The 19,539-nt window shown below is 43.1% G+C and overlaps 2 protein-coding genes across 5 annotated transcripts; one reads left to right on the top strand and one right to left on the bottom strand.

The window, feature by feature from the left end:
* Positions 1-394: 394 nt before the first annotated feature.
* On the bottom strand, positions 395-15,040 carry zgc:113054 (uncharacterized protein LOC541322 homolog). Of its 4 annotated transcripts, none has more exons than XM_042090457.1 (12): positions 14,385-14,860; positions 12,822-13,011; positions 10,693-10,784; positions 10,135-10,367; positions 9,726-9,962; positions 9,317-9,388; positions 8,940-9,156; positions 7,122-7,330; positions 6,575-6,647; positions 3,484-3,601; positions 740-967; positions 395-701 (listed from the first exon to the last, which is right to left on the bottom strand). In XM_042090457.1, exons 1-11 carry the CDS (start codon positions 14,422-14,424, stop codon positions 772-774), a joined length of 1,677 nt encoding a protein of 558 aa, XP_041946391.1. In that variant the 5' UTR covers positions 14,425-14,860; the 3' UTR covers positions 395-701; positions 740-771. The 4 variants fall into 4 exon arrangements, with proteins under 4 accessions (XP_041946391.1, XP_041946390.1, XP_041946392.1 ...); XM_042090456.1 differs by having other exon boundaries at positions 395-705; XM_042090458.1 differs by lacking the exon at positions 14,385-14,860 and adding an exon at positions 14,891-15,040 and having other exon boundaries at positions 395-967.
* A 649-nt stretch (positions 15,041-15,689) lies between these two features.
* Positions 15,690-19,289, top strand: eevs (2-epi-5-epi-valiolone synthase). Its single transcript, XM_042089778.1, has 5 exons — positions 15,690-15,957; positions 16,719-17,352; positions 17,597-17,824; positions 18,171-18,423; positions 18,971-19,289. The coding sequence occupies exons 1-5, from the start codon at positions 15,797-15,799 to the stop codon at positions 19,051-19,053; spliced, it is 1,359 nt and encodes a 452-aa protein (XP_041945712.1). The 5' UTR covers positions 15,690-15,796; the 3' UTR covers positions 19,054-19,289.
* Positions 19,290-19,539: the final 250 nt, after the last annotated feature.

Genomic DNA, 19,539 nt, shown 5'->3' on the forward strand with positions numbered 1-19,539 from the left:
TCATATGTGAGATATGAAGTCGGCTTCCACATCATCTCCAGAACAGGATATTTTCACTGGACTTCAACAGCACATGGCACATATTTCAAAGCTTAATTCCATTCAGTATGACACAGCTGTTCCACTTGAATAACTCATAAAATTTGCACAGGCTATTCATGATATTTTATGTGGTTTGGAGTTTGGAAAGTCACGTCATCCAAATTATCGGTATGGTATGCCATGTCTTTGTCTTCCAATAAGCTGCACTGCATACTGAATTTTAGACAGAGATAAAAAAAATAAAAATAAAAGGTATATAGAAGGCAGTTTCTTTTTCAGTTCTGTAATGTTTGAGGTTAGCCTGTTGAACAGAAAATCTCCTTGCCAAATAAAGCACCATAACAAAAACAAGTCCCAGAACAGTTTATTTCAAAGATTTGTGTCGGTCCAAAGAAACCAGACAAAACGCCACAGGAAACAATGACAGTGATCAAGACACGCCACAGGCTCAACAAATGGTCCCTTTCGAGGTGAATCATCAGAGGTACCATAGGAAAACTACTGTGTGCATGGAGCACATGGCTCCGTATGAGGACAACCTTGAGCACCACCTCTGAATGCATTTGTTTGTTGCCCTTGGATACAGTTTACTGGCCATACTGTAAAAGTCCCTTGAGGGTGGTGAAGGTGTGTTGCTCTCTCTCTCTCTCTCTCTCTCTCTCTCTCTCTCTCTCTCTCTCTCTCTCTCTCTCTCTCTGATGGGCTCGAGAGAACAAAGGCAAAGTTTCTCTACCACAGACTTTGCCCACCCTCTATGACTAAGTTATGCCCTGTCATGTAGTCGGAGGCATCAGATGCCAAGTAGACCACTGCGGCTTGCAGGTCTGTCACATGAGCCAGTCGTCCTGCCGGGATATCTGACAGCCAGCGCTGCACCAGGGGCTTCAGACACTCCGAATGGATGAGAGGGGTGTCAACAATCCCCCTGGAAGGAGAGACAGGGAGGGGAAAAAAAAGAGAGAGAGAGAGAGAGAGAGAGAGACAGAGAGAGAGGAGGGTGTGTTGGAGGGGGACAAGGAGCGATGAAAGTGAGAGTAAGGGTAGAAAACAGGGGGGGGTAGGGTTGAGGGGTAGAAAAAAAAAGAAAAACAAGATGAGCTAGGCACATCAGACATCACAGGCAGAGTGACAGCCACGATTCACAACAGCCACCACTTGGGTGACGAAAATAAAGCCAATTATCCGCGCGCAAGTGAGGGCGAGCCCCAGTGTTTTGGAGCGGCCTTCTGATAATGTTTACGGCAGGGCTCCCGGCGCTTCATGACTTGCCCCCTGCCCCGTTACCGGCACCACCGCCAGTGTGTGTAGGATCCTCAGCGCAATTTGATTTCAGCAGCTCAAAAGGCACACCTCCATCAGTGTCCTCCCTCAGTCCAGCATGCTGATGCTTTGGATGACATAGCGTGTAAGTGAGGCTGATCTGTGAGTACGCTATCGATGCCTCTTCTTGCTCCTGAGACAGAGACAGCCAGCCAGACACCTCCAGACCTGATCCTTTTCAACAGTAATGACAGCAATCGCTCAAATCGCGCCAGCCCTCCCCATTTGCATACACACACACACACACACACACACACCTCACATGCAATCCGCTCGCGATTGTTACAAATGTATTTACACGAGGACATCTAATGAGAAATTCCTGCCTACGTTCTCTGACAATCAGCATGACAGTGACTAAAAGCCGAACATCCATCTCCCCCCGTTTAGCCAGGTCGAAATGTATTCCGCTACCTTGCTACAAATTCTGCCATTCCGATAAATTAGCGCTTCCAAGGAGCATGTGACACCTTGGTTAACACATTCCACCTCAATTATATTTCTCTTCAGCACCCTGTTATCTGGAACTCTTCCTGGCAATCAGAGGTGCCGTTTTCCCTCAGCCAATTTTCTAGATAATGTGGCTTATCGCCGCGGCGGCTAAAGTTGCCAATGAAATCAGGCGGCAGTCAACCTCACACACACTAATTGTGTCCCCCCTTTTTTATGCATATTTACCCACTGTCACTTCAAAGAAATCAGTGGCCCATTGAGACGGCTCTCTGATAGTGGGTGGGAGAGAAGGGAGGATGTGTGTGTGTGTGGGGAGGGGGAGAATTGCTTCTCTTTGCAAATTAAAATTAGCAAACAAGCTGGCGATAAATAAAAATGAGGGGCCGAGCACGGCGATAGTGTCTTTGTTCCCCCCGCCGCCACCCCCCCCCACCCGACGGAGAGGGGCCCCGGCTCCTGCAGCCGGACGGATTTGCTCGGGGATCGCAGGGGCTCATGGATGCTCCACTTCACACGCATCTCCTCTCCTCCTCCTCCTCTCCTGCTCCTCTTCCTCCGCCTCTTCCTCCCGCTCTTTTTCCTCAAGTCTCGCAAAAGAGCTTCACACAAAAATACACACAAACAACGGGGCCCCCATTGTTTGTGGCGACACCTCCGGTTCAAGAGGCTAATTTGATCCCCTAATTGAATAGAACAATTAAAAGGGAGGAAAAAGCCTGTTTTGCTTGACTCGCCCCACCAGCAGTCATCAAATTAAGCACTAAAGTATTGTGTGCGGCCCGTAAATTAGTGCCTCAAGCTCTGATGTGTCCCCAGTCCACACACGTCTCACAACGCGCTCCTCTTTGTCCCTTTTTCTCCTTCATTCATCACAGCTTTGCAAAAGCCAACAAAATAATAATAAAAGAGGATTAAAACGAATTGCTTGTTTGCCGTGAAAAATAAATGGCTGGCCTTAGCTGCCCAGAGGACTTTAAAGGCTGGCAGCACCACTAAGGGTTTTTGTCTACACATGAATGCGTTTGTGCAGCCGGGATTTCCTTAGCTGTCGGCCCGATCAATCAGGGGGGACTTGATCAGGTAGCATAGCTGCTAACTGCATTTCATGGAGCCATGCATCTGAGGTACATTATTCCAAATAACATAGCATGGGAAGTGCTTACCTAATACAGAGCCATGTAAAATGTCTGTCAACATCAGTTCATTTTCATTGAGGGAGTTTACTTTATTTAATGTCAAGCAGAGGCAGTGCACACCACATCCTGCACTCACAGTACAGTAAAAGGTACCAGACTTCTATGATGTGACTCAGTGACTCTGAGGATTCTAAATGGTTAACTTTAACACGAACACTGCCATGTTTATTATTGCGGTATACTGTGTTATACATTGCGCCGGATAAAATTATCTTCTAAGTTAACATCAACATGAACATAAAGATCTTGTTGACCTGGGAGCATGTCAAAGGAGCATTTAACTCATTAACTACTGACCAAGTGATTGGCCATTTTAAGTTCCAAAACTTCCATAATCTGGAAAAGCACTGCCATTTGTTTTCCACGGTCTCTTATGGGAGAGTGACCACCCTGTGTTCTCTACTGCTCTGGGCCTCTCTGAGCTATGAGACTGAAGTCTGCCCTGGTGGTGTGTGTAATATGTGGAACTTACGGAGAGATGCAGTTGACTCGGACCCCTCGGTCAATCCACTCCGTGCCCAGGGTCTGTGTGAGTTTCACCACGCCCACCTTGGACGCGTTGTAGGCCAGCTGCTTCTGAGGGTGAGGGACTGCAGGGGTGGGCAAGACAAATCGAAGTGAGAAAAGGAACCGCATTTTCCATCCTGTCTGGCCGCATAAATAATGTATTTCTGTCTGCCGTCACATCACTTCCTCATATAATTAAATAAACAAAACAAAGGAACCACTTCTCATATCGTGCAGACTCTCACATCACATCAGCCCTATGGCTAACTTTGAAAGATTTTACCATTTTCACAAGCTATTACTTTATATTTTTCGCAACAATCCAATACAAAGGAGTCGGCTTTATGTATGAGGACATTGACGAGGTGCGTTTGACTTGCTTCATTGCCACCACCGCTTCTGTCATAACTCAACGTTCAGACCTGAACCAAAAGCGACGGGGAGATGGGCTCCTCATTAGCTTTCCGGGACCCTGTAGATGAGGCGATGTAAAATTAATTACTTTGGATGTTCGCTTGTGTTCTGCGGCCGCTAACAAAGGCAACACGCCATTTGTTTGCCTTGACCATCACAGATGCTGCGCGCTGCGTGCGATGCGGGGGGAAAGGGCCTCATTTTCCGCCCGTTGATTAATCATCCCGAGCGGGGCTCCAAGTTACATACAACTTTAGTAGTTAACCTCGTCACCCGGTGATCTCACTGCCAAATAGCCCGGGCCGCGAGCGCGCGATGATAAATATGACACAGCTGCACGGAGCGGCAGCGGCTGGTCCTGCCGAGAGGAGAGGCTCCGGCCCCCGTGCTTCCCAGGCCCTCATTTGTTTAGAGATGGGGGGGGGGGGCAGGGGGTGGGGAGGCACTGATCAGCTGGAGGAAGAAAACCGCTGAGGAAGGTGATGATGATGATGATGATGATGATGATGATGATGACGACGACGATGGTGATGATGGCACTGTTGGTGAGGTAAATGATGAAGATGGGGAGGAGAGGTAGTCGCCATTGAGTGACCTGGAGTGGGCTGTATCTGAGGAGAAGACAAGCCCCAGGCTTACAAACAGAGACAGGCTTGAAATCCTCCTTATCAGGTGTGTGTGTGTGTGTGTGTGTGTGTGTGTGTGTGTGTGTGTGCCTGAGACCGCATCTAAACCAGCCCGGCAGCCATAATCCGTGTTGAAGACCTGATGATACCAGCTGCGTTGCGTAGTTCAAAACTGCCTTTATCCATCAAATAAAGCCCCCTTGATGTTCTCCTCTTCCAGCACCGCCAAGTCCCCGGAGAGACACGCAGGGAAGAGAGCTCAAGAGCCTCCTAAAGCCTCTTTAACATCCAGCCAGCTATTTATTCCTCTTTTTAAGGGCAGGCAAACAAGCAGTGTAGCCAACAAGGCTCTGATTATTTAAGTGTAGATACAGGCCAGTGCCATCAAGGGGTTTTTTCATCATTGTAAGGCAGCTTTGATCTGACGTTTGACATTTGGTTCTAACCTCCCCAAACATGGAGACAGAATCTGTGGGATTTTCTCCCTCCTCTGAGCACGGCATGACGGCGTACTAACAACCATCTTCCATCCACTACCACAGCCATATCAGACACCACTTTGTTTAACGTTTCTGAATTGCTAATAATGTAATATTTCATCTCAGCAGGCAACCAGGTAGCACACCTGCATTCTCACAAGATAAAGAGGATGGGGGGGGGGGGGAGAAAAGGGGTAAAAAAAAAAAAACCTACAAAAAAAATATTATTCAGCAGATGGACTAGACACTGTCATTGTGCATTTTAATAGGCCTCAGTGTCGCCATTTCTGTACCCAGTCTGGCTACAACAAGCCCCATCTGATTATACATTATGACAATGTAATAACAGATGTCCAGACCAATAAAGCGTATTCCTATAGGACTGTTTATAATGCGAGTAATTGATCACTTCGCCCACTCTGTACACGCTGGCCCTCAATTTCCCAGCATGCTCCTGTTTTACAGATTGCCCCCACAGTTGGGACTCCGGCCCATATGGTAGGTAAGTTTATTGGCTACTTGACTGTACAGCTGATGAAGTGCCGCGGGTCTCCTGGAGGAACCTGTTGGAGGAATTATGGAGTGCCACAAATAGCTCTCCCTTTACAACAATGCGGTGTTTTGCTTGTAAAAAATGAGGTAACAACAACGAGTAAAAAAAAAAAAAAAGAAAAAAAAGAAAGTCGAGGAGAGAAAAATATGACTCGTACACAAGGCGCGCTAAAAAGCAAAAGGGCTGGTGGGACTAGGACAAGTGGGGCCAAGTGGGGACTCTGTTTACTCAGCCTCGTTATGAGGCGCGGAGTCAGAGGCCCAGGGAGCCCTGCCAGAGTCATCTGGCTTTATGATGAGGCAGAGAGGGCACTGCCAGAGACACGACGCTAGGAAACACTGGACACACTGACAGATGGAAGAAAGGAAAAGTGGGGAAAAGACCAAGAGCCTATGGCCTGCTTTTGAACTAATGTACAGAACCGCCCGTCGAAGGATAATACCCCCCCCACACCATGGCATAAATGCCCCCTAACAGAATGGCGCAGACATAGATGTATAGGGTATGGGGGGAAGGTGTTTGAATTTAAAGGTTTATCTCCACCGAGGTCATTGTGGGTTCAGAGATTATAAGTCCAAGGCATGGAGTAATGTATCTACATGATGATACAGGACACTACCAGCCGGATGGCTGAACAGAGAGTTTGAATCAGGGAGAATATTGTCAATATCAACCAAACCTACACCTGTGTCTAATGATTATACTTCACCACTCCACAACTCAGCCAATGTCTGTCTAAGTATTCTGTTGGACATGTGTTAAAATAATGTGTTTGGCAGATGGCCTGAAGTTTACTTTGCTCTAAGCCAAATTAGCCCAAATGACCCTTTTATTACAGTTTTCAGCAGTTTTGAAACCCAGTATTGACCGGCGTGCCTGAACACTTCCAACAGACCTCTAACCTTCATTCTTTAACATCCTGTTCTGCTCTCTTAAGAAAAGAGAAAAAAAGAGAAAAGGAGTACAAGGGAGCTTTTGACTTACCTATTAGACTGGCCATGGAGGCTGTGTTTATGATCTTCCCATAGCCCTGCTTCAGCATAACCCGACCTGCAGCCTACGGCACAGGGAGACACGCTTTCAAACACGCCTCAGTATCAACTCGCTTTCTAACCAAACAACTGCACAGGAAGAGCGGGACAGAATAAACATGGCAAAGACACAGCCTACCTCCATATTGAATGTCATATCATAATTGTATAATGTTTATATGAACACACCTCTCTCTTCTCCCTCAGCTTATGTATGCAATCATTTTGGCTTTACATTCCTGGATGAAAAGCAACCCCGTGTAATAACAGCAATGATACAGTTTGATTTTTCTCTCGGTTTCGAACACCTATCAAGGTTCTCTCTCGCAATGCCAAAAGTTCAAGCTGTACTGTCAAGACTGGAGTTGTCTCACACAGACAAACATCAGGTTTGTGGGAAACAGCCAAAACCACCCTGTCAGTGTTGCCAGAGATTCAGACAAAGAGATGAAAAATGTACAGTCAGTGGTGCAGAGAAAGGACCTGGCAGCATCACCTACCTGGCAACACATGAAAGTTCCCCTCAGGTTGACATTGAATGTTTTGTCCCACTCCTCAAGGCTGGTCTCTTCGCTGGCCGAATTCATGTTGATGCCAGCGTTATTGCATGCTATGTGGACAGTCGCCCACTTAGCCACAATGGCATCCACCATTTTCTGAACATCCTCTGGTTTGCTGATGTCTGCAGTGAAGGCCATACTCGGGATCCCTGATAGTGTTGAAAAAGGAAAATCAATAACATAACTTTGACAAATGACATAAATGAACTTTAAGGACTTGTTGACATCCATGCAGATAAAATATCTAAAATGTATTTGACATTTTTCTAATTACCTGCAATCAACATTGCTACCCAACAATCTGACATCCACAAAGAAATGCCCACTAACAAATTGTAACCTAATGCTAGGGCGCCCTCTGCTGGTAACAGCATAAAAGTACATTTACATTTACCATTGCACTCACATACTTTGATGCATCTCCCTAAGCATTTTCTTCAGCTATTCAAGCCCCCACAGTTTAACTTATTTAGCCAAGGGAATATTGAATTTCCCACAGTGCTTATTCAAATGGATGAACTGAACATCATTATGAATTACATTGCCATTGTGATACAGTTGCAATCTTCACATCAAAAAATTATAAGCACAGAGGAAAATGTCTAATGTGGCTCCAGTGACACTAAAGCAGTGTTGTGGGCAGTGGACTGAATGGAAAACCTATTGGAATAGAAGTGCCGTCTTCAAAACATGGTTTTCAAACAAGTTATGATCAAGATATGAGTAAATGGTATGCTGTGGGCTTGTTAATTATATGAACTAATGAGTGAGTAAGTAAACTACTCTATCATTGTTGACTCCATCACTACTGGTCAGCCACTGTAATAGCATCAGTTTGCACTTGTATCCAGTTGTTAAAGGTGCTCTATGCGATGCTGGGTAACGTCACTTCTGTTGACTTTCAAACAAAACAGAGAGCTAACTCGCTACTTCCTCACCCTCCCTCCCTCCTGTGCTGCTCCTGTGCAACTGAAAGTCTCCTAAACGCACATCTCATCTGTGATTTGCTGTAACAGTTTGTTATGTTTTTATGGTCTAGGTTTGCCTAGCTTGTTTTTGTTGCCGTTTTTGGAGCCTGGGCTGTCCACAGAGATCGTGTTTTTTTACAGTGTATTTAGGACACAGATTAGTGGTTGGTTAAGTGATGTTTGCACTAAGTGCATAAAATGTTTTAGCCTAAAAAACGTGTGGCATCGCTTAGAGCACATTTAACATAACACAACTTTAGGACAGCTTGTAATGCCGAATAAAAATGTACAACACTTTGAAAGAAAAGGATTTTCTTTATGTGCAGCTGTTCTAGACAGGTGGTATGGTGCTGTACGAAATTAGTCATCTTTGAAAGAAGCCACTTTACTATTACTAGAAAGCAAAGCAAAGGCATATATTACAACTGAGAAATAACATAAAATGTACTCGGGTTTACACTTCCACAAGTCTTGGCCAGTATAGCTCCCTCTGCTGGTGAAAATACCCAATAACTGGAGTCAAACCCTCAATGCAGAGATTTTGTGAAAGCCTGGCTCTGATGCCTGTCTTTCACATCAACAGATAACATGTGACCTGCCTATCTAAGAGAATGTCCGTCCACTGGATTAGCTCCCAATCTTTCAACATCCAAATATTGCCGCTTTTTAATTAAAGTTTTGGAGTTACTCCGGTGTGCAGACATTCTCTATTGATACTTTGTCCTGCACCTGGCCTAAAGATAGGTGTGATGTGCACGCAACCAATCAAACACTGTCTTTACGGTACTACCTTTATGTTTAAGCTCCTCTGCTACGGCCTCTGCTTTCCCCTGGTCCATATCCACGATGGCGACTTTGGCCCCGGCCTCCCCCAGGGCATGAGCGAAGGCCCTTCCAATGCCCTGGCCTGCCCCCGTCACATACGCCACCTTCCCATCCAAACGCAGTCGATCCAGGATGGGCTTCCCTCTCAAGCCCCGGAAAACATCATCATTGGTAACCCTGTTCTGTTACAGGCACAAAGGCTCCTTAGACATATTGGTCTTGAGAATCAGAACTCCTTGATAACAATATTCTTTTACCCAATTATAACCTATAAAACTCCAGAACAATTGGACAATGGTGGCAAGTAATTTCTTTCGGCCCAGTATGGGGTTCTGATCTTACCATTGTGCATGTAGCTAGTGAGGGGGGAAGTCTGCGTACAATGGTGATGCCATCTCTTAGAGGAATCATCACCTAGAACAAAAGCACAGGTTATCCCAATGGTCACAAAAGAAATCAGAACAGCTTGATATTCACGGTGAAACTGATGCAGATTGTTACTCTTTTTGAAGTAGGTTTTTTTGGTGATCCCACTAGTTGCCCAATAGTTGCCCAGGCTGTTCAGAATGTAATTTTGTACACAAGGTCAGTTTATTTACAGTACAACATTCCAGAATGTATATAGTCCCTAGCCAAACCAAAGTTAGCAAGCTACCTAGACTTGTATCCTTGACCAGTTCAAAGATCATACACAGGCAAGCAATTTAGGATATAATGTACTATGAAATAATCATTTTTAAAACTGGTCCACCTGCTCCACACGTGGATCTTTGGAGACAAACTCGTTAAAGTCTCGTAGGGCCAGGCCGTTTTCATCTTTTGAGTCCTGCAGGTAGACTCGTCCTTTATACAGAGAGTTATCCACACATATCACACCACCCACTCGGAGAAGGTTGTTGTCAAGGAGGAACTTGTAGTAATTGATATAGTTGCCTTTGTCAGCATCTATGAACACCATGTCAAACTGATCACCAGCCTCTGCCAACTCCTACAGTATTGAAAAGAGAAAAAGAAAATCAAAACAATTTGCAATTCAACATCAACGTCATTGCAATTCAAATATCAGTTACAAAAGGAAGCTTATACAATCAACGTATGTATGTCAGTTATGTAAGTTGTATATGTAATAACATACAGTAGAAGATCTCATTAAAATTCACCTTCAGGCTATCCATTGCAGATCCTATTTTCACACTAATCTTCTTGCCATGTGGGGACTTGTCAAAAATGGGCTGTACAAATTCCATCAGGTAAGCCTCAAGTTCACAGGCAATTAATGTACCATCTTCTGGCAGGGCCTCAGCCATGGACAGTGCCCCATAGCCAGAGAACATCCCAATTTCCAGGATTCTCTTCGCTTTGCACATGTGCACGAACATTTTCAATACCTGGCCTGTCATAAATGCATTAAACAAATGTTTTGAAAGGCTTCTCTTCAAAGGGCACAATCGATAAGTTGATTCTTTATTATATATATATTTTTTTTAATGTTAATTTTTTATTTTAAATTTTTACAATTTACGTAACTATTGTAATGTTCATATTCTGTATGATGCTTTGAACAAAAGTGTCTGCTAAATACTATAACCATATTTACTATCTTTGGATTAATAACATGAAAGCCAATTATGTGATGCAAGTGAGGCCGTTTGATTTTTCTCTGACACTGATGAAAGACACAGATATGAAAATCGTAGGTTTCGCACGGCCATACATGCCTTCCACGTGTCCCGTGATGCATTCTTTTGGAAGGCGAAACTTGGTTTTCCCCTCCTTGTATGCTTGGTCCCAGTCATGACGCACTGTCTTTCTGCACACAAGAACACAAGCACATCACACACTGCAGTGCCCTCATTAAATGTCACAGCCTAAAAAAAATGATGGTGGAGGTCAAGGGTTCCCAACCTATTTTGGCAGGTGACCCTATTTTGATGTCACAAAACGTTGGCGAGTAAATTAAATTTTTTTCATTTACTCGGGAGTGTGCGGCACCTTCCTTCTTTTACTTTAGATATACACACCGATAGCCAGCACCTCATCTTGGTGTGCGTTACATCTCTCCTCCACAAAACGTTGGCGACCCCAATCATTCACAACATCTCTGTTGTAACACCCAGTCGAGGGTGGTACCTTGATTTTTCCCAAATGTCCTAGCAAGCTAGTTTGTTTGGCTATCTTTGCGCGTGTGGTTGTTTTGCTACTTTATTTGGAGCGTTGATCAAGATTCAAGTAAGTATCAAGCCAATAAAGTATCTCATGCAGGCTGTCTAAGTTTATCTTTTTGTAGCCAGATTGTAGGGAAGGATCCAATTACATGGCATTTTAAATATTTTGTTATTTATTGTATGTATATTTGAGTATGAGTCAATTGTAAGATACCCAGTATCTCAGGCGACCCCACATAGGGTCCTGGGAAACGATGGTGTAGGTCAGTGGTCCCCAAACTACGGCCCGCCACCTCATTTTGGGTGGCCCCCCAAAACATGTCCGTAGTATACAGTATATCATCCGGCCCGCACGGGAGTACAACATCGTCAAACTAAAACCTCCGCAATTTTCCCCATTCATTCTCTATGGCGAGTCTTAACAGTACACATGTAATACTTGTTTTGGCGCTGTTTTGCGTTTGCCATCGAAAACGGAATGAAATGTAAGCCTACCTGCAAACAATGTAAGAGGCCTATGCTAACTGCATCAGTGCTCAAAGTATTTTAAAAATGTATCAATTAATTGTTAATAACTAACTAACTTCTATTCAAGTCATATTTCTGGGACTTTCTGGGATAATTATTTCTATTTTTTATTCACTCATTCAAATGTTCATACAAAGAGTTCACAAAGTTCTCATCAGGTGACTGAAAGTTAGAATGGTGGTCATTTCAGACCACTTCAGCACTTCATAAAATTCTCATAGTTTGAGAACTTTAAATTATTTATAGGATATTCACAACTTGAGCTGTGTATGCAAAGACACAGAATTCAGAGTTCACACATTTTTTAATAAAATATACTTTTGGGACTCCCTGCTAATACTTTTGGGAATGCAAACGTTTTTTTATTAGTATTATTTAATTTTACACTGATATGGCATGATGACAATATAAACACAGCTAACAATGGTATTAAATTGCAATAGCCTATGATTAAATGTAATAAAATATTCAACTAAGGTAGACTGCTGCTGTTCACAGCACTAAGCTATTAATGGTTACTGATATAGAACTACTCCGAGTCTCTGGCCCTCTCTTGGAGCCAGGCATAGTGAGCTGGCCCTCGGAAGAAAACGTTTGGGGACCACTGGTGTAGGTGAAAGTGCATAGGCCTACGTTACATGTAGCTGTGAGTTATTATTTTTTATACTATGAGTGTACAGATCTTATATTACAGTCACCAGTTGTGCACAAACAGATAGATTGTTCTTTCATGGATTATTTTTTGGACCATGTACCATTCTAAGCGTAAATGTTGATATTTGATGCATTGTACTAGAGATAGCCTAAAGCACACCACACATAGGTGCCGACATGCACACGAGCGCTGAAATTCTTATTTCAAGGATTCAATAAGAAATGGATTTCATTGAGTGGTGCCAACCAATACTGAACTAAATCGTAGACTACACAGTAGCAGCGAAAGGGTTGTATTGGAAACAATGGAATCTAAAGCACTGCAGTCATGTCGGCGCCTACTGTATGTGCAGGTACATTTGGGCTCATTTATATCTGTAGTCCCCAACACACACACATATATTGGCTGCATTCATAGAACGAAAGGATGTTATCTGTCTAAAATTTGCCAAAACCATGTCATCGTTGTGCCATCATAGGAGAAAGAGGAGTTCACTCACTTATAAAGTTCAGACAGGGGCTCACTTTCCTGGCTGGTCATCCTTTCCAGGTAGCTATCTAAGCCACTGGCCATGTCTAGTGCCTTCTGTAGATTATTCTTCAACTCTTCTGGGACATTGACATTACTGTCAGCAATGTCCTTGGCTTTGGACAGATACTCCACAATGAATTCCAGCGGAGTATCAGAAACTGGAGACAAAAATCAATTCAAAGTAAAACATATGTGAGTATTGTAGAATACCACTGTCCAATATCTACTGTATAGGGTCATTCCACGTCAATTCAACCAGGGCCCACGCACTTAGGTCTCAAAAAATTCTGAAAAAATTACCAGGTGTACCTATGTTACCCAGGAGACACACTGTAAAATTACTCTTATGTAAGATCAATACTTTCCAAGATACAGCCAGTTTTACAGGGGGAGGGGGGTGTCGTTTTTGTTTGGCCTCTTTTTTTTGTCAAAGTTCACAAGCCCACAGCGCAAGAACTAAACCATGTAGGAGGCTCAAATTTTGTATGCTGGTACATAAATAGGAATAGTATGTAGCAAAATGGTCATGTTTGGTCTGGATAATCCTGCATGGTCATAGCTGTCCCTCAAATTTCAGAGGTCTGCTGTTCAGACCCTGAAGGGATTTGTTTTCTGTGCATTGCTTTTTGTGAGAGTGTTTCTACTTATCTCAGTAAGGAAAATAAATCAAGAGCCTATGTTGAGTACAAATATGTCTTCTGAAGGCTTAAACAGAGCCCAGCCAAAAACTACAAATTTGTATCAAATTTGAGGGACAGCTATGACCATGCAGGATTAACCAGACCAAACATGACCATTTTGCTATTCCTATTTATGTACCAGCATGCAAAATTTGAGCCTCCTACATGGTTTAGTTCTTGCGCTGTGGGCTTGTGACCTTTGACAAAAAAAAAAGAGGCCGAACAAAATCGACACCCCCCTCCACCTGTAAAACTGGCTGTATCTTGGAAAGTATTGATCTTACATACAGTAAGAGTATTTTTACAGTGTGTCTCCTGGGTAACATAGGTACACCTGGTAATTTTTTCAGAATTTTTTGAGACCTAAGTGCGTGGGCCCTGGTTGAACTGACGTGGAATGACCCTATATCAATCATAACAATAAACAAAAACTAATGTGCCTAATATACTAGAAGTTAGAATTAAAAGCATAACTAAAATAGGATGCAAATTTGACTCTAATATGTCAACAGCAAGAGTTTTGAACCTGGCCTTATCCAATATTTAGATTACGATTTTAGAATTTTGGAGAATTATTGCTTATTCTGTTGATTGATTAAATCAATAATTCCTCATCAGCATATAAAATCATCACATTTCTGAAAACTTGAAATAGAAAAAGGAATGTTTTTTTTAGAAAACAACAGAGGATATGATTAGCCTATATCTATCTATGCTCAAGCACCCATCAAATTATGAAACAACAACTTACTGCAAAAATTGCATTCATACATTGTTCTGAGGTTCTACTGTGCTACCATGAACTGTGTAGTTAAAGGGGTAGCCTTTAAGACGCGAGAAAAAACAACCACCTCGTGATTTTTGGTTAGGCACTCCTGGCATGGACGACATCACCAACCGGAACGACCGACACAACTGCGACTGATCAGGGGCAACAGTTCAAAGCACCAAACTGTCCGGTCTTGTTTGCGATTTCTAGTCACACCAAATCCAAGGACGATGGATCGGACTACAAAGTTTGCGACGGAACCAACTACGCTTTCTAGAGACGCATCCCCTGTATCTGTCAGAGAGAAAAAGTATCTTGGACGCACACGCAATGTAGGCTGACAGTCCAACAGACTCGCGTCTGTAAAAAGTCTCAGCTTTCGATGCCTAACTAATCAATTCGCAAACAGCAAAACAACTAGAATATCATGTGTTAGCCACAGTAGCCGACACAGAAAACGTCCAAGTCCCTGCTACAGAACAAACTACTGAGTGAGGACCCACTGACTGACAGCCCACATTTCAAAACAGGTGCTCTAGCCTAGCCAAGGCGACAGACCTGCTTACGGTGTAGTTAGTAAAAACGTACCTTTAGCTGCCTGCATGCTGAAATCTCCGATTTTAAAAAAATGTGCGAACAAGTTATGGCACTGGGCATACAAGCACGCAGTCGCTGCAGTTCAGCTTTTACGTAGCCTCTGTATGCATGCCATGCCTCTGTCGTGAGCGGTCAAAACACGTGACAGACAACTTGCGTAAAGTCTTCTCCAAAAAAACCTTGCCAAAGTTAAAGTTCAGAATCATTTAACAGAAATTACTGTTGTGGTTTCAGATGAGTTCTGTCAATGAACGCCGTCATATATGAAGATGTTTTGCACTAGTTACAGTTACACTAGGCCTACATGAGTTACATGTGTTTTACTGGCTCTTTATGACACTATTTATTTTGCTCTTCCAAAGCACGACCAATTTTTATTTGGTCTATTATTATTATTATTATTTTTTTTTTTTACTTCTTATTCTTATTTCTAGACTGTTTGATTTTAGGCTATAGGCCTAAACTGTAATTTCATGTTAATGTAGCCTAGGCTTAGCCTCAATGTCAATAGGTTGGATAACTGTGAGACAAAGATTGCGCATGCTTAACACTGCACAACATCAAGTCAATGAAAATATACCTATAGTTTTTTTTTTTTTTTTTTTGGAAAGCCATGTGGTCAAAGATGGATACCAAAGTAACAAAAGTAAAAGACTAGTAAAAGACAAAGAAGGTAGCCTACTAAGACATTTCATAACGTATGTGAAGGCCAAGTTATATCACGGAACTGATCACACATTGTGCAACAATTTAGGCATACATGACGTAGGGGACAGTTTTGTAAGGTAGGCTATTACCTGAACGATCGGCCCCCTCCTTATATACGGCAAAATGAAACAAGCACAAGCTGCAAAATCATATAACCTGACTTGTTGTCCCACAAACTAGTTTTTGGTCATGTCAATTAGTCCTACCACATCCATGGACGAATGTCTGGAAGTGCAGCATCGCGAGTCTAAACCTATTCAGTATTATCTAGTACAAGTAAAGGATACGTGGACGAGAAAGAATCGGAAACCGTTGAAGAACAAAAATAAACGGTTGTCATCTGCCGAAATGTAAGTAGCCTACATTAATGAATATAACTATCCCTTACAGAAAATAATTAATAATTCGTTCACTAACTATGGATAGTGAATTAATTATTCGACTAGTGCATCGTAAAATAACTGAATAGTGAATCAGTAGGCTAGTGCAAAATCAAGAGTAGCCTATTCAAACAAGTGTCCAAGCTACCAAGTGTCGCTTTAAAAATGTAGACATAGTCTACACCCTCTGTAGGCTATTACCCTAATTATGAATGAATAACAACATCCATAATATTGTAACTAACTAAAGCAACACTATGCAAATATTTACCACTTCTTGAGGTATGCCTTTATCAGGGTAACAGTTTTTGTGTCACCAAATTTATTTTGATTGATTGCATGGGAGTGACATATAGGCCTAGACTATACAATCCCGAATATGTGCCTAATTATGTGCTCTAGGCTGGAATACAGTGCAAAAATGAAAGAAACCGTTTGACTGCCAGACATCTGTTACCAAAAGACACTGGTGAGCATGTTGGCAAGCTTCTGTTCTTGCAGTGCCAGCTAAGGCTCTGGGTGGTGTTTACAAGGTGTTGCATGTCTTGACTTTTATAGTTAGGTAGCTAGCAAATTGTTGCATATTGATGCTTTAAATTAAGAAATTCATAATGATTTGACTGATTCTGATACACAATACTTCTAAATATGCAATACATGCAATACTTCAGTTCCTGATTATTGTACCATGACATAGCCATGATGAAGATCTTTTTTTCTCTTTTGCACAGACATGAGTGCACTGAAGAAAAGGGGACTACCTGGACGGTGGTCAGTCCCATTGTTTTCACCTATCAGGTAATTGAGACCCAAAACCTGTTGGATCCCAGCAACGATGTCCTTCTGACTGGCCACGTCAGAGATCCCCATCAGCTACAGGTCCTGCAGAGCAACCCCAGGCGTCTCAAGCGCTTCGTGGTCATGGACGAGACCGTGTTCAAGCTCTATGGCTCTCAGGTCACCGACTACTTCAAGAGCCGCAATGTCCTGCACAGGATACTTTCATTGCCCACCACAGAAGAAAATAAGTCAATGGAGATGGTTATTATGATCCTCAATGAGGTCCACAAGTTTGGCATCGACAGGCGCACAGAGCCGATCATCGCTATCGGAGGCGGTGTGTGTCTGGATATAGTAGGACTTGCTGCTTCCCTGTACAGGAGACGCACTCCTTACATTAGAGTACCAACCACTCTCCTCTCCTACATTGATGCCAGCGTGGGGGCCAAGACTGGGGTCAACTTTGCCAACTGCAAAAATAAGCTTGGCGCGTACATTCCACCTGCTGCTGCGCTGTTGGACAGGTCCTTCCTTCAAACATTACCACGAAGGCAAATCTCAAATGGTCTGGCTGAAATGCTCAAGGTAAAGGATTTGATTAGTAAAAAGAAAGATCACTTGCATGCAGCTGAGAACTGAAATATGCAATATGTTTATTGTTAAAAACAGACTGTAAAGACCAAATAAAAATGGATAGATTCACAGTAGGAAATACTAATGTCATTTTGCAGCAGTCTTTAGTTCAGCCACACTCAGTTGTATGCCATCTGAGTTGTGCTGTTGAGCAGGATTTGTGTGATATAACTGCAATCATTTCTCTATCCTGTAGATGGCGCTGATGAAGCACCAAGGGCTGTTTGAGCTGCTGGAGCAGCACGGCCAATACCTGCTCAACTCCAGGTTTCAGTCCAGCAACGTGGACTCGACCCCAGTGGCTGCTATCACCACTAAGGTGGCCATTGTGACCATGCTGGAGGAGCTGGCCCCCAACCTCTGGGAGGACAACCTGGACAGACTAGTGGATTTCGGCCACCTCATAAGTCCTGAGCTTGAGATGGTGAGGGCTCTGTTTCTTAGATTACAAAACCTATGACACCTTACAAAACCAGAAGAAACCCCTGTCCCTATGCCAGTGGAAGATTGGAGTTCTTCTAAGAGTGAGAGGTAACAAGTCTCAGCAGGGACTGACCCTGTTGACTTCTCCGGTGTGTGTGTGTGTGTTGTGTGTGTGTGTGTGTGTATGGCAGTGCCTGAGGGAAACACACTAAATAGTTACATCAATTTTCACATCATTCATAGTGTCATAAACTGCTTTGACAGACAAGAAGACAAGCGAAGCGAATACCCTTCATACTGCTTTTCTGTATGCTGTATGTGAAACCTTTTTTTTTCATTCTCTGCAGAAAGTGCTTCCAGCGCTGTTGCACGGGGAGGCGGTGAACATCGACATGGCCTTTATGGTGTACGTGGCCCGTGAGCGGGGTCTGCTGACAGAGGATGAGAAACTGCGGATCGTCAACTGCATGCTGGCGCTGGAGCTGCCCGTGTGGCACGGGGACTTCACACTGGCCCTGGTGCAGCGGGCGTTGGCCGAACGCCTTAAGCATTCGGGAGGACTGACAAGGATGCCTTTGCCCACCGGCCTTGGCCGTGCAGGTATGGAAAGCCTAAAGTCACAGCAGCAGCATTGCTGTAATTTCAGTTCACATGTGAATTGTGGTTAAGTTGCAAAATGAGGTTGGTTGAGTTCAAGAGCTAATTAGCCCCATGTGCAATTCATCTTGTTTTATATGTAAGGGATAATGTATAGAACGCCGGTCATTATGGGGAAAATAAGTCCCGATATATATATATACTGTATCATAATACTATATAATACTAATATATATATATATATATATATATATACTGTATAATAATACTTTATAATACTAATATATATATCATATATATATATATATATATATATATATATATATATATATATATATATATATCACAGCAGCAGCATTGCTGTAATTTCAGTTCACATGTGCATTGTGGTTAAGTTGCAAAATGAGGTTGGTTGAGTTGCAGTTCAAGTTAATTAGCCCCTTGTGTGCAATTCATCTTGTGTTGGTGGTACTTTAATTCAATTCAATTCCATTCAAGTCAATTGAGGGAACCTTGACCTTGAAGTTTACTGTTTGCCTTTTCTCAACAGAAATCTTCAATGACACAGATGATGAAACCCTGTGCCATGCCTATGAGAGGTGGTGTGATGAGTTAAGCTCAGGACTTAGATAGTGATATATTGAGTTAATGTTTGACCTCCTGTTTACCCTGTATTGATCAATTCTGTTTGAATAACACATGCATTTGTTACAAAACTTGATGTTGTATTGCCTTGTGTGAGAAGGTATTCCTAAAAGCACAAAAACAGACCACACACAGACCATGCAAGAACAATAAGTAAGTATAAGTATATATACTCTTTTGATCCCGTGAGGGAAATTTGGTCTCTGCATTTATCCCAATCCGTGAATTAGTGAAACACACTCAGCACACAATGAACACACAGTGAGGTGAAGCACACACTAATCCCGGCGCAGTGAGCTGCCTGCAACCACAGCGGCGCTCGGGGAACAGTGAGGAGTTAGGTGCCTTGCTCAAGGGCACTTCAGCCGTTCCTACTGGTCGGGGTTCGAACCGGCAACCCTCCGGTTACAAGTCCGAAGCGCTAACACGGCTGCCCCACCCAAATACATCAGCTGTGTTTTAAAACCCTTATTT

The sequence above is a fragment of the Alosa sapidissima genome, chromosome 4 (assembly GCF_018492685.1).
Source record: "Alosa sapidissima isolate fAloSap1 chromosome 4, fAloSap1.pri, whole genome shotgun sequence".
NCBI lineage: Eukaryota > Metazoa > Chordata > Actinopteri > Clupeiformes > Clupeidae > Alosa > Alosa sapidissima.